General features: G+C 57.8%; 1 protein-coding gene across 3 annotated transcripts in view; it reads left to right on the plus strand.

Annotated features, from left to right (window-relative positions):
* ZNF775 (zinc finger protein 775) overlaps nt 1-13415 on the plus strand; it is a 14639-nt gene extending 1224 nt beyond the window's left edge. The window contains exons 1-4 of one of the 3 annotated variants that reach the window (XM_023533812.1): nt 4189-5924; nt 7379-7455; nt 11268-12197; nt 12369-13415. In XM_023533812.1, coding sequence (XP_023389580.1) covers nt 5899-5924; nt 7379-7455; nt 11268-12197; nt 12369-12886 — 1551 coding nt within the window. In that variant the 5' untranslated portion in view covers nt 4189-5898 and the 3' untranslated portion in view covers nt 12887-13415. Of the gene's footprint in view, nt 1-4188; nt 5925-7378; nt 7456-11267 lie in introns of those variants that run through there. The other 2 variants (XM_023533810.1, XM_023533811.1) reach the window with 2 other exon arrangements.
* The last annotated feature ends 1770 nt before the right edge of the window (nt 13416-15185 follow it).

Consider the following 15185-nt stretch of genomic DNA (forward strand, 5'->3'; position numbering starts at 1 on the left):
AAGATCGAGCCTCTGGAGGGCAGGAACCCCAGTGCTCGCAGCAGAGTGACACATAGTAGGTGCCTAATAAATCATCAAATGAGCGGGGCTAAGGGTTGGGGTGAGAACAATGAGAGGGAAGCACCACAGAAACTGGAAGTGTGTGCCTAGGGGTCTCCCCGAAATTCTTATGGCAGGAAAATGGGCATGGGAGCCAAGATCTCAGTGGGGGTGGCATAGGGGCTGGGGGCTTCTTCCTCTGTAAAGGTGGAGGGTATGGAGATGCCACCTGCTCCCTGCAGCCCTTTGGGTAGGATGGAGCCTGGAGTGGGGTCTTGGTCAGCTAGAGCCAGGTTGGGTGTGGTCAAAGCCGTAGAGGTTGGGGTGCAGAATGTGTAGGCTGTTCTTTTTAGGTCCCTGTGTTCATCTGTGAAATGAAGAGATTAGAGAGTACTGGTCTCCCTTCAACTCCGAGCTTCCACAATTCTGTAATCTGTTTTGGACTTATATTTCTTTTATTTAAATGTTCTTTCATTAAAATTGTTACTCATGGTTTACAGCATGCGGGACCTTGGGCTGGGTGTCGGGGAGAGAAAAACACTCCCTGTGTTAAGATGTTTACAGCCTTGTGTGGAGACAGACTAATTATCGTTATACCATGTGGGTGGTGCTGGGTTGGGTTGGGCGGGTGCACAGCTTAAGCAGAGAAGGGCCCCCAGCTGACCCTGGCATATCCAAAAAGGCTTCCTGGTCACAGTGGTCCCTGATCTGCACTGGGCGGGAAAGAATTGGGCAAGAATATTCCAGGACTGGCCACAGGCGTGCGACAACTAGGCAAGGTCACAGGGCCACAGAGTGGGACAATGGGGCAGATTGGGGTGCAGTGAGGAGAGGTGAGCAGAGGCCAGGTTCAAAGTGGTCTTGCCAAGAAATTTTTAGCTGAACCTGAAAGTGTTGAGGATCTACCGAGTATCTTCAGCGAAGTGGTCACGTGTCCAAATGGCAGTTTTAGGAGAATTGCTCAGAGTGGTGGATGGATTGGAAGCACAGTCTCCATTAGAGCAGGGGTGAGGCCTGAACTGAGGCAGCGAGCGGCAGCAGCAGGAGGCCTGGAGGTATTGAAAAGTAACACTGATAGGACTTAGCAACCTATGGATTGTGAGGGTTCACGCTCTGTGGTAGTGAAAGGTGGTGGCATTTTCAAGAGGCCTGATGAAGACTCGTTGTCTCCCCCGGGAGGCCAGGTAGGCCCAGGGCAGAGGGCAGAGAGTGGCAGAGGTGGTCTGGTCCGTGCACCTGCCCCTGGAGGAAGTTAAGCTGAGGGATCTGAGGTTTCCTGGGGTGAGGCGGCCTGGAGAGAAGGAGGTGGTCAGAGTGGGCGGAAGGAGACCTGACGTCCAACTCTTTGAGGCAGGAGTGTCACCTCTGGGTCTCGCTTGCTTCATCTGACAAGGGGGAAACACTCCCTATTTTCCAAGCTCCTCGAATGCAGCAAAGAGTAGAAAAGTGTTCACAGATTAAAACGTGCTCCCCCGCCTCCGTTCAAAGTGTAGCAGGTAATGGGGGTCCCGGCCCTGGCAGGCTCCTGAGTCCTAGACTTGGGGTGGCAGAATGTGGATGCAGCTCTCTCTTCTAACGAGAGATGGGTGAGCAGAGACTGTGACGGTGACGCCCTGTGTGTGGGACAGGTGTGCGGCAGGGAGGTGGGGGTGGGACATTTCCAGCAAAGATGTGCGTGTCAGGCAGGTAGAGGCAGAAGTCCTGGAAGGAGGTGCCTCAGGGATGGGCCTCGGGTCGAATTGGGACCTCCGGGCAGAGGACAGGCATGAAGAGCTGCTGCCCTGGCTGTCCACAGGCCTGGTTCCTAGGGAAGGCTGGCAGATGGGAACTGAGGTCACTGACCCCGGCTCTTCCTACCAAGCAGCCCTGTGGTACAATCCTACATGGTGGGGAGTGGGGAGGGGATGTGGCAACGGCCGTGACCTAGAAAGAATTCATCTCACCTTGTGAACATTTCTCAGAGTCCTTTCATACTGCCCCCCCCCCCTTTGATACAGCAGTTCCGTGCGCAGGGGCAAGCATTATTTCCATTTGCAGATGAGGAAACTGAGGCCCAGAGAAGGAAAGTGGCTGGCCTGGGGTCACATGGCTAACTTGGCACTTTCCCTTTCCACACGGTCTTTCTGTGGGAGGATGGCCTGCCCTTCCGCATTGCTCCTCACCTCTGTCCCCTCTCCGAGGACTGAGGACCACAGTGAAGATGGTTTATAAGGTTCAGAAAGTACAGTGTTCCCACAGACTTCCTTCACCTGATGCTTGTAACCAACCTGTGGAGCAGGTATTTTCAGTCACTGTCGCCGTTAGGAACCTAGGCCTAGAAGGGAAGTGACTTGCCAAGGACAGGTGGGCTAGAACTCGGGGCTCCCAGCCTTCAAGGGGAGACTGGGCTGAGGAGCCTGCCCTGGTGGTGCCCAGGTTCACAGGGATCGGGAAGGGGCCTGCTGCTGCCTTCTGGGCTGGATGCCCACAGTCCTGTCTGGGGAAGGGCTCCTGCTACGCTGGGCTAGCTGGGCAGAGCCTAATTCTCTTTCTAGGGCTTTCTGTCCCTCCAGCTTCTCCCGAGCCAGCTGCAGCCTTGCTGGCCTCATGCCTCTCCTCTGCCCGGCACAGGTAACCCAGCAAGTGACTGTCCCCATCATACTACCTCTGATTTCTACTCCAAGCTTCCTGGCTCACTGTGGATGCTTCGCTTCCATTCTCGCCTTCCTGGGTTTGGTTCCTGGAGCAGAGGGCCAGTGGGGATGGCGTGGCCCTGGGAGGGTAGGTGGGCGTCTCCATCCCCACCAGTGCGCTGGGTTGTTTGTGCTGACGTGGTTCAGTGGGCGTGCTTGAGTCTCTGGATCTTGGGTTGTTCAATTTCTCAATTTCTTTGTACTTTGCGTGCACTATTGTGCAGGTGTTCTCATGTTTGGGTATCTCTGTGCTTTTGCACCTTTGACTTTTGTTTACTGAGCTGTGTTAGCTGATAGATGTGAATGTCTGGGTGTGTTTGTGTGTGAGTTTCTTCTCATATGCCTATGATGATCTATTTCAAATGAAAGATCCACTGACGCTAATGAAACTTGGTTTCCCAGGCGGAGAACATCGACTCCTCCTGAGAGGCTGATCTATTGTCAGTGAGGAAGCACTGGGGATAGAGGCACCCCCTCTTTAGTCCTTCATTTGTTTCATTCATTCATTCATTCATTCATTCATTCATTCATTCAATATAAACTGAGTCCCTTCTGCATATCAGGGACCAGGCGGGGCAAGGCCTTCCTTCCTGGAGTGTCCGGTCTGCTGCCCGTCACCCAGCAGAACTTCATGACATATTCTCTGCTGTCCATTACGGTAGCTCGAGTCACAGGTGGCTGTTGAGCACTCGAAATGTGGCTGTTGTGATTGAGAAATAGATTTTTAATTTAACTTATAGGAATTTAACTGCACGTGGGTTTAGAAAGCAAACTTTAAGTTCTGGGACGTCTCGTACCTTCTCGTGGGAAGCGACGTGGTCCCGGGGTGGGCCGACGCCAACTGGGTCCTGGCTCCAGCGCTCACTAGCCGTGTGACCCGGAGCAGGCAGCTTAACTCCTCGGAGCCGTGGTTCTTATGGCGAATGGCTACGAGGGATGAAAAGGTGATGCTTGGCACACAGTCGGTGCGCCGCGGGCGGTGCTGTGTCCCCCTATCCCTCCTGCTGTCTTGGCTGACCACCCCCTCTCCTTCCCGTAGCCGTCAACATCGAGGTGATCAGGGAAGCCCCCACTCCCCTCAACAATGAGGCAGGAGAGCGAGAGCCTTGCACCCCGGGGCACTCTGAGAGCCGCCGCAGGGCTGCCCGCGCAGGCCTGGGCCCGGCCTCGAGCCCCGCTCCCCGGGGCCTGACCTGCCTGAGCTCCCACGGGTGGGTCAGGGCGGCCAGAGCTGCTGAGGGGCGGAGGCGGGGAGGGGGCGCGTGGGGGAGGGCGGGAGGCTGAGTGGGTGGGCGATGCACCAAACACCAGGTGGGCGAACCGGCTGAGGGCTGGGACAGATGTGGTTAATGGGAAGGTGGGGGAGCATGGCAGCCCCGCTGGGGTGCAGGAGCAAGGGGCAGCTCAGAGGGCCGTCCGCTGGGTGCGAGGGGGCACCTGGGGGGGACCACCCCTGCGCTCCGTTTCCTGTGGGGGCAGCGTTGTTGGCGTAAGTGAGCAGCGGCAGACTGAGGCCCTGGGTGCAGGCCTGGGTCGGGGCTCATGGCTGCGCAGGGCCTGGGAGCTGGGCTTTTGGCCAGGGTTTGGGGAGATGCCACCCCTCAAAGGCTCAGCTTTCGGTCGGGGGCGGGTGGCCAGTCCCTGCTCCGCTGGTGACAAAGGACACAGGAGGCACCATCCGCTTCTCCTCCACCTGGGGCCTGAGTCTGTGAGGGGAGATGTGTCTGGCTGGGGGAAAAGTTCAAGGGCCTGAGACCGGGAGGATGCGGGGAGACCCGGACACGTCCCCTCACTGCCTCTCCGCCGTGGCTTTCTCCTTACCCCAGCTGCTCTCCACCCCCAAGTTTCTGCTAACACCAAAACTCCTTTGTTACCTTCCCCTGCCCCCAGACCTCACCACCTGCCGCAGGCCACAATCCCGGCTTTGTGTGGTCTGGCAGTTGTCATGGCAGCTGCCCCAGCGGAGGCCTTCCGGTTGAGGGGGCTCTCATCCCAACTGCAGCCAGACCTGCATGAGGCGGGCAAGGCTCAGAGCCAGGACCTGGGGAGGGGGACATGTGTCCTGGTCTCCACAGAGCTTGCTGGGCCTGGAGGGGAAAGGTCAGTGGAGATTGGGGTCAGGGCCAAGTGGCCTGCGGGGACTGGTGGGGGTGGCAGCTCGGCCTCCGTTGCCTCCTGTTTTTCGGCCGGGGCATTTTGCTGGGCAGCTTACTCACTGGGTTCCTGTGTATCTCTCAGGTCAGCTGACAGATGTGTCAGGTGGGGCGAGGAGGGCGGAAAGGGCACAGCTTGGAGGCGGGGGGATGTGCCTGGTGGCCCGGCTGACCTGGAGAGACCTGGCTGCGAAGAGGGACCTCTCCGTGGTTGGCTGTCTCAGGGTTTGTCGTCAGGTCACCTGCCGGCCTGTGTTCTGGATGGACCGCCTGAGCGAGCACACAGGCCGCGGGGGGGGGCCCTGTCCCCATTCCTGTCCTCTTGTCCTCTCACCTCATTTTCTAGCCCCGCCCTCTCATGTCTTACTTCTCCTCTGGGGAGCCAGGAAGGTCCCCTTCCTTCCATGTCCGCTTCCGTCTTACTTGGACCACGAGCCCCGTGAACCTTGCCGTGGTGGCCAGGACAGAAGTTCCCAGGGACGCAGGAGTTAATTCACTGTGAATTGGAGCCTTTCTGCCACCTGAGGCGATTTTTAGGCCCTGCTGCCTCTTGGAAGACAGAATGGATCAAGTAGGACTGACTTGGTTGGGCTCACGGGGCCTCTTCTTGCGTTGGGTTGGGGTTCTGTGAATAAGGCCAAGCCCCGCCCACCCTCCTCACCCTGAACTGTGGCTCCAGCTGCCCGACTGGGTTTCCCAGAGTCGAGGTGGCCTTCCTGTCCTCTCGTCCCCTGAGCATCTTTAGGCAGACACTGGCGAGAGGCTTCCCCAAGGCGAAGGATGCAGAGTAACCTTTAGGGGACAGGTGGCACGAAGGCAGGAGCACTGGCATCCACCAGGGCCCCCCAGGGGCTTTTTCCCTTCCTCTTCCCGAGGCCCCCCCTGTTCTCTCCACCACAGCAGGCTTTAGTGTCTCTAGGAAACCACAGGAGGAATGCGGAGCAGACTCTTGCTGGGGAAATACAATTAAAAACAAAATCTGCCAACTCAGAAAAGCTCCCCACTGAAGACAGTTTTATTATTGAATAAGCCTCATGCCAGAAAGAGACGCACATCGCAGGCAATCCGCTAGGGGGAGGGGCGTCTCTCTCCTTTTCGTACCCGGGAAAATGATTTTTCGATATTTTAGATTCTCCCCTCCCACCTGCCCTCTTGGCAGGGTCTAGACTGCCGGCCTGGGTCCCTGCCCCAGGAGTGGCTGCTGGAAGGGGACCTGGGAGAGGGAAGGGGGGACCCTTAGTATGAGGTCTCTGGGGGGCTCTTGAAGGCCCCGGTTGGGGGCCAAGGTAAGACTGGGTTTCCTGTGATGGGGCTGAGCCGAGGGGTCCGGAAGGAAGCACTGACTGATGCCTGGAAAAACCCCTTGGTCACAGCTGTTGGAGCTGAGCCGACAGCCACAGGTCCTTGCTGGGCCCTTTGGGACTGTGGGGGGACAGGGAGTACAGGCGTGTGAAACAAGGTCCCCATCCTTAGGAGAGGCAGTCCATGGCACTGGGTGGAGAAAATGCACCCCAGGCCGCCTGCCCGCAGCCCCCCTCCGAGTGTGGGTCAGCCGGCAGCGTTTGTGCCCAGCATCCCTGTGAGTGCCCGCTGTGCGGGGCCTCTGTCCCAGGCCCCAGGCACTCTGCAGTGGGCATGAAAAGATGCTGTCCTCGCGATGACAGGGATAAGCAGACAAGTAACTACTACATCAGGGGGCCGGGCCGAGTGTCACGGAGGAGTGTGCAGTGGCGCTGGGCTGCGATCTGACCCAGAGGAGCCAGGAAAGGCCACTCCGAGGAGGCGACATCTAGGCCGAGACCTGAAAGAGACGAGGGGGGCCTTGCAGAGGTCTGGAGCGGCACCCCACGCAGGGGCAGCCAGCGCAAAGCCTGAGGCATCCGAGCAGCGTGACCTGTCCCCAGTAGTGTTCAGGCAATAAGTGAGCCCATCAGGAAATGTCCTGACAGCCTGCGTGCTAAACAAAAGATGAGCCCAGATCAGCGGACGGCACCCCAGCTGGGCTGTGTGTGTGCTGGTGCGGAGAGCTCCCTGGGGAGGGGGGGTTTGTGCTGGAATATGGATGGGGACCTTGAGAGAGGAGGGGCCGGTGACTGTGGAGGGACTCTGCCTTCCAGGGTGTCTGTACGACCTCTCCCTCCATAACCTATTTGAGTTTCTGCCGGGGAGTGGGGCGTGGGAGGGGAGCCCTTCACATGCTGCTCTGTGGGTCCGGTCTGGGGGCTAGAAGGCCCGTGACCTTGCCCAGTGTCCCCATTCGGCCACCTCCGTGACTCCGGGCCTGTCAGCAACCCTCTCTGGCCTTAGTTACCTCTTCATAAAGTAGGAATGGTGCCTGTTTTACCTGCCTAGCAGGTCTATGTGCGATTAAAAACACCTGCACGTTTCCACTGAGGCGATGGGTGGAAAAGCTCCTGCAAGAGCGGGGCTGCGTCTGCGAGGTGGCAGGGGGGCCGGGCGCCCCTTCCGTCCTTGTCTCACAGACCGATTCTCTTTGCCTCGCCTCACCCGCAGAGCGCAGGCGGGGAGCGCGTGCCGATGCCCGCGTGGGGCCTCCAGGATGGAGCGTGGCCTGGCTGGTGCCAGCACAGGTAAGAGAGAAGCTGGTCAGGTGCGAGCCAGCCTCAGCCCCCTCCCCAGCCCTGTCCCCCCTGTCCCTCTGCGGCCAGCTGAGGATGAGTTAGTTGCTGCCCTCCCTCACCGGTAGCTTAGAGAGAGGGTCGAGTTGCAGGGTGGGACCAGGATGTTGAAGGTCATGTCAAAGAATGGAACAAAACAGACTCTGAGAGCTCAGAAAATGACAAAGCACAGCCTATGACTTGCCAGGTGAGGGAACATGCGTGCCCCACCCCCCGGTAGAGATGTGCGGGGTGCGGGGTTGTGGGGGGATTGTTTCAGTGCTGCTGCAGAGTTTATGGTGGTCATGCCGGTCAAACATTAAACACCCGCACTCTGGGTAGGACGAGGGGTTAAAACAAGCCCTGCTGTCCTTGTCATCCTCACCATAACTGGCATCGGTGCTGGGGTCACTCAGAGTTCATGGTCTGCGTCAGCTGACCCACTTAGAGCCCTTTGTGAGGGAACACCCCTTCCCAGTCTGTCCCCCAGCTCCGTGCGGGCTGTCACATTGAATGCCGAGAGCATTCCCTGTGTGTGTGTGTGTGCGCGCGCACACACGCACGTGTGTGTGACATTACCGTAATTACAGGAAAACCTAGGAGAGTCGGTTCAAACATTTTGGCCCTTTTTCCCAGGTAAACGCGCAAGGGGAGCGCTAGTTCACATGTGAGCGGGATCGCCGTGCGCGGGCCTGTCCGGACGGCCTCCTCCACTCAGCGGCGGCGTCCACTTACATTTCCTCCATGTCTCCTCACGGCTCCATGGTCCCTTTCTTTTTATTGCTGAATAGTACTCCCTTGCGTGGTGTGCCGCTGCTCACCCGTCACCCACTGAAGGGCATCTCGGTTGCACCAAGTTCTGACAATTCTGAATAAAGCTGCTGTAAACATCTGTGTGCAGGTTTTTGTGCAGACATAAGTTTTTTAGCTCCTTTGGGCATATAGTGAGGAGTGTGATTGCTGGATCACACGGTGAGAGTACGTTTAGTTTTGTAAGAAACTGACTAATTGTCTTCCAAAGTGGCTGCACCCTGTTGCATCCCTCACCAGCATTTTTTTTTTTTTGTCATCAGTGTTTGAGATTTTAGCCATTCTAGTAGGTGGTGGTAGTATTTTAGCTGTTAGTGTAGAGGCCAAAATCTCCCTTTCTCATTTTTAGAATTTTCTGGGCGATTTGTGCAAATGGTAAATTTTATAATTTACTTAATTAGGGTAACACTGAATTTAAGCGTCGTTTTGGCGTGAAGGGCGTCTTCTCATCTAGGAACATGACGTATTTGTCCTTTTATTTACATTTTCTTGATCACTTCTATAAAGTTTTAGAGTTTTCTTCATATAAGCTTTACACATATATTAGGTTTATTCCCAGTTAGTTTTTATTGCCATTTTTTTAAGTTACAAATTGTTATATGTTTTTCTATCTGGCGATCTTGTTGAAACTCTTTCATCGCTAATACTTTGTCAGTGGGTCCTCTCGTACATTCTAGGTGATAGTTTTCCTTTCATCTCTCTATATATATTTCTTTTTTCCCTGTATGCTTTGGCTAATTCCTCAAGGACAATGTTGAAGAATGGCATTGCCAGTGAGCATCCTCGTCTTGTCCCTAACTTGAATGGACTTCTAATCTTTTGCCTTTGGTTATGACATTTGCCACAATTTCTAGTATAGCTCCTTTGTCAACCTAAGAAAGTCTCCTTATGCTCCTACTTTACTAAGAGCTTCCCCCTTTCCCTTCCTCCTCCTCCCTCCTTCCCTTCTTCCTTCTCTCCCTCCAGAAATGCTGTTGAATCTTGTCATATGACTTTCCGCACCTGTGGAGATGGTATAAGGTTTTCCACTTTTGTTTTTTTTCCTTCGCCTGCAGCACCTGGTCTACCCAAGCGGGCCCCCAACCAAAGAACAAACAAGCCCCAACCCGCCTAACTTCCGCGATCAGACAAAATCGGGCATGTTCAGGGTGGCATGGCCGTAGTGGTTTTCCACTTTTTAAAACTCACTGTCACGGATTCTCCTGAGCCATTTCTGCAAGGTCCTGCTGTGCTGTTCTTTTAATACCGCTGAACCTGCTTTGCCGATGGTCTTGTGTTTGTTCTTGGCGTCTAGCAGAGAACCATAAAGCTATAATTTCCTGCCCGCCCCACCCTTGTCTTGTTTTGATCTTGGATTATGGTAGCTTGTAGGCTCCGTCCCTCCCTCTCCTCTTAGTCACTGTCACAGTTTATGAAAGCTGGGAGTAATCCTTCCCTTGAAGTTTTAGTAGAACTTGTTTATACAGGTGAGGGGCCCGTGTCTCCTTTTCAAGGTAGAACTTGAGCTTTCTTTTCGGCCTCTTCTAGTTGACTATATAGATATGTTTTTACCCGTTCTTGAGTCAGTTTTATTCATTTATATTTGTTTCACAAAATCATCCATTTTATGTAGATTTTCAAACTGCCATACCGTATTTTAGGAATCCTTTTCATATCTATATGTTCCCTTTATCCTATAAGCTCAACTTCTATCTTTTAATTGCTTCCTGCTTCCTTTGGGCCGATTCTGTTGTTAAACATTGGAACCCGTTGTCCAGAACCTCTTTGTTCACAACTGTTTCATTTCACCTACTTTTTATTGACTCTAAACTTCTTATTGAAGTGTGACACATAGAAAAATGTGTAGGTCGCAATCCTTATAAATTCTTATGACCATGCTCATGTAAGCAGCAGCATGCAGATCGAGAAAGGGCACACTGCCAGGACCCCGGCAGTCCCCTCTTCCAGTCACAGTGCCCTGTATAAGGGGACCATTATCCTGCCTTCTGCCTCCTCGATTAGTTTTGCCGGCTTTGAACTTCATATAAATGGAATCATCGTCTGTGTTTAGTGTCTGTAGCAGACCTTTTCCATCAAGCCGATGTCCATCACCTAGGGCAGCGGTCCCCAGCCTTTCTGGCACCTGGGACCGGAGCTCCTGTGAGAATCTAATGCCTGATGATCTGAGGTGGAGCCGAGGCGGTGAAGCTGGCGCTGGGGAGCGGCTGCACGTACAGATGAAGCTTCGCTCACTGCCAGCCGCTCACCTCCTGCTGTGCGGCCCGGTTCCTAACAGGCCACGGACCGGTACCTACTGACCTAGAGGGACAAAGCGCCCCCGCAGACCTGAGCAGCCGTGTGCAGGACTCTCAGAAGTAAAGGGTACTAGGTTTAGTACAAGGCGACACCTGTTCTGGATGCCAAGACCTTTCTGGCCGACTTTCTTGTTCTTGGTTCTGTTGAAGAAAGGTGAGGTTGCCGAACAGCCGAGGTCCAAGCAGGTGAGGGGCTCACGCACGGTGGCCGCTCCCCTGGAGAGGGCTTGGCAGTGATGTGGGGCTCGGTCACCCACCCTCTGAGGGACTGGGCATGCCCTCGCTTACTGAGCTCCCGGCTCGTGGAGGAGCCTCTTAGAGAATGAGAGTCAGAAATTCGGCCATGTTCTGCTTGCTCCTTGATGTTCTCACTGGATCCGTGTCTTTAACCATCTCTGCATCTCCCGGGCCCCGGGCAGAGCCGGCGGGGTGGCCTGGACACTTGTCTGTCCTTTCCTGCATCTTCCCCTTTGTCCTCTCGACACCCCAACCTGCTTCTACCTCCTGGCCCTTCCCACCTTCCCCTGCTCTCTTCTTCCTCCTTTCCCGATCCCTCTTCTCCACTCCTAAATCTTTTCCTTCTGCGTTTTTTTCTCCTGCCTTATTTCCTGCTGTGCCCTGCCTCCACCCCGCAGAGCAGTGACTGACTCTCGCTGTCCTCTCTCCCTTCGCCTCTGGCAGGAGATGGGCTGGCGATGAAGGTCAAGCAGGAGAGGCCAGAGTGGCTGCTGCAGACCCTGGCATCGCAGGCCGCCCTGTCCAAGGATAAGGAAAACATTTTCCAGCAGCGTCGGGGCCTCCCGCCATGCCAGACCATGAAGCCTCGAGCCTTGGGGGGACAGGAGGAGACTGGGGGTCCCAGGTGGACTCTTCCTACTGAGCAGGATACGGGGCTGGCAGGCCGGGCTCCGGGGACAGCCCCCAGTCCCCTGAGCCCCGCTCTTTCTGCCGGCGAGGGTCACTTCGTGTGCCTGGACTGCGGGAAGAGGTTCAGCTGGTGGTCGTCCCTGAAGATCCACCAGCGCACCCACACCGGGGAGAAGCCCTACCTGTGCGCCAAGTGCGGCAAGAGCTTCAGCCAGAAGCCCAACCTGGCGCGCCACCAGCGGCACCACACGGGCGAGCGGCCCTTCTGCTGCCCAGAGTGCGCCAGGCGCTTCAGCCAGAAGCAGCACCTGCTCAAGCACCAGAAGACCCACTCTCGGCCCGCCACCCACTCGTGCCCTGAGTGCGAGCGCTGCTTCCGCCACCAAGTGGGCCTCCGCATCCACCAGCGCGCGCACGCCCGCGATCGCCTGGGCGCCCGCTCCGGGCTGCCGGAGCTGCTGCGGGACGCCGCGGCCCGCCGCGGCTGTCGCCTGCGGCCGGGGCCGCCGCGGAGCCGCCCCGAGTGGGCCTGGCTCGGGCTCTGCCAGGGCTGGTGGCGCCAGGCCGGGGCCCGGACCGCAGCCCCCACCGCCGCCACCGCGGGGCCGGGCGAGCAACGCCAGTTCATCTGCAGCGAGTGCGGCAAGAGCTTCACGTGGTGGTCGTCGCTGAACATCCACCGGCGCATCCACACGGGCGAGCGGCCCTACCCGTGCCCCGAGTGCGGCCGCCGCTTCAGCCAGAAGCCCAACCTGACGCGGCACCTGCGCAACCACACGGGCGAGCGCCCGCACCCCTGCCCGCACTGCGGCCGCAGCTTCCGCCAGAAGCAGCACCTGCTCAAGCACCAGCGCACGCACCTGCCCGGCGCCCAGGCGGCGCGCTGCCCCAGCTGCGGCCAGACCTGCCCCAGCCGCGCGGCCCTGCGGGCGCACCAGCGCGCCCACGCCGCCGCCGCCGCCGCCGCCGCCCAGCTGCTGCGCCCCGGGCCCGCCGTGCGTGGCGCCGAGCCGCAGCCCCAGGCCCCCCCGGGCCGGTCGGCCCCGCCGCGCAGCCCCCCGCCGGCCCGGGGACCCGGGGACGTGCTGTGGGGCGGCGCGCGGGCGGGCCTGGCCGGGCCCGGGGAGCAGCGCCAGTTCATCTGCAGCGAGTGCGGCAAGTGCTTCTCGTGGTGGTCGGCGCTCACCATCCACCGGCGCATCCACACGGGCGAGCGGCCCTACCCGTGCCCCGACTGCGGCCGCCGCTTCAGCCAGAAGCCCAACCTGACGCGGCACCGGCGCAACCACACGGGCGAGCGGCCCTACCTGTGCGCCGCCTGTGGCCGCGGCTTCAGCCAGAAGCAGCACCTGCTCAAGCACCAGCGCGTGCACCGGGCGACCCTGGCGCCCACCCCGGCGCCCACCCCTAGCGCCAAGGACGAGACGCTTTAGTGAGCCTGGACCCAAGTGCACCGTGGTGGGGAGGGGGGAGAATGGCCAGAAATGGTGGCTTTTAGAACCCCAGAGCGTAAGCCCCTATCAAAAGGCTCTGAGGGCCTGAGAACAGAATTCCAGAAGCATCCCAAAGGGGGACTGTAAAAGGTCCCCCGTGGCCTGAGGGGGGAAGCGAGATCAGACATTCCTCACCTGGACCCCATGTGTCGATGTGTCGAGGTGTCCGCGGCGCACTGGGGGCCGTCTGTGCACCTCCTCAGGTGGGACCGCAGCCCTCAGGCGCCGGGCGTGGGGCGCTGGGAGAGGCTCCCAGGTGCGAAATGGCCCAGGGCTGGACTGGTCAGCCGTAGCACCAGCCTGTCACACTCAGGCTGCACTGTGGGATGTCCCGATGCGCGTCTCGGGGGACGCAGCGATTCCCAGGATGGAAGCGAGAAGCTGTGGCTGCGGAGGGGCAAGCTGATCCCCAGCGCCAAGGCCAGTGCCCAGCACGTACTGGCCGTTCAATACATATTTTTAGAAGGAATGAATGGTTCTGTGGTCCTTCTCAACCCCGGGGGCCTGACCCTGGGACTGGTATGTGTGTGATGGGCAGGCGCGGGAGTGGGGGGGAAGTAAAACACAAGGGGCGTGGTCTCAGCGGGGGAGGGACCTGCCACAGAAGAGAGCCCAGTGTGCTGCTCCTACTCGGTGGGCCAGGGCACCCCGGTGGCTGTCACTGACTTGGACCCAGTGCTGCGGAAGGAAAAAATGAAGGACTGACGACCTCACGTGGTCTCGCCCGTCCTGTCCTGGCTTCCCTTCCCGAACTCCGGGTCTGTGTGTGCTCCGCCGGACCCATTAGCCCGGGCCCGGACAGGGGGCTTCAGCCATGAGCATGGCAACACCCCGTCCCTATTCTGTTTCCCCTCTTCCAAGGCGATTTAATCTTTTCGCACATACTCCCCTCAACCTGTAGCCCCAAAGGTCAGCCCTCATGCTCTTCCAAAGCAGGGGCGGCTGCAGCCCTGGTGCTCACCGGAGAACCCAGGCTCCAGCCCGGCTGTCTTGGGGGGGTGGGAAGCCTGCAGAGGGGTGGGTGTTGGGGTACAAGGCTTCCATAGCTGGGAGGTGGGGGGATAAAGGGGAACCCTAGCTGATTCTGTAGGAGGACGAACTGTGTCTGCGGGCCTCCCAGGGGCCTGCAGGGTGGGGGTGGGTTCTCTGAACTCAAAGACGTCTGCCTTCTCCAGGAGCTGCTGCATTCACCCCGGCTTCCGGTCACCCCTCTCTTGGGGTTTTGTTTAATCCCTTTCATCTGGCAGGAGCTCTAATTGTTATACCATCACAAAAAACACCTGTGGAGGTGATCTAGCTTACCGCGGTAACAGCACTGGTGATGGTTGGTGTTCTGCTGGTGCTGCTGACTCGTGGTCCAGGTCTTTGATCACCAGCCATGCTGTGAAAACTCTCACGACTGGGCAAGCTGTGCCCATTGGAAAGTTTAGCTCTCAAGACCAGCTGGAAGCCAGATGAGAAGGGTTTTCTTAGGTCCCCTCTCTAACTCATACCAGCCCTACATGCTCCCTGTCTCCCTGTAACACCTGCCCAGCTCCTCCAGCTCCTCCCCCAGCCTGCCCTGCTCTGGGAGGCCAAGGGCCCTGGATCTTATCAAAACCTACTTTAACCATGGGAAAGGCTAGAGTCATTCGCTTCTTTCTCTTTGCCAATTAGCAAATCCTGAGACAAACTCGAGCAAGCCCACCTCCCCCAGGAAGGCATCCCGGACTACCATGCCTGCATTAGAGAGCCGCTGTCTGCAGAAACACTGGAGCCCGTCGAATCAGGTGCCCCAGGGGCAAGGCAGGCAGCTGCAGACAGGCAGGCGGGCGTTTCTGTGTGTTATCGCCCACAAGGGGCCTGTGTTCAGTGATCAAATCAGACAGCTGTGTTGGTAGGACTTGGGGTTAATGGGTTCTAATTGCAGTCCTTCCCGCCCCCCATGCAAAGTCATGCGAATGCCTGTTCACTGACCCAAGGTGACCAATGCTCTCACGACCGGGTGCTTTGGGTCATAATGGGGACAGGGCTAACTCCCCCGGAGTGAAGGATTACTGAGGTGCATGCCCCGGTGACCAGATCAGGGGACGACACAGCACTGATCCACTAAACAAGCCTACCAGGCACTGTGTCAGGATTCAGGGAAGCTGCGATGGAAAACCGTCTTAGTCGGCGCAGGCTGCATAACGCAATAGCACAGACTGCAGGCTGAAACAGCGCCGTCTGGAGGCTGGAAGGGCCAAGATCAAGGTGCTGG

Source organism: Pteropus vampyrus, unplaced genomic scaffold (genome assembly GCF_000151845.1).
Source record: "Pteropus vampyrus isolate Shadow unplaced genomic scaffold, Pvam_2.0 Scaffold112, whole genome shotgun sequence".
Taxonomy (NCBI): domain Eukaryota; kingdom Metazoa; phylum Chordata; class Mammalia; order Chiroptera; family Pteropodidae; genus Pteropus; species Pteropus vampyrus.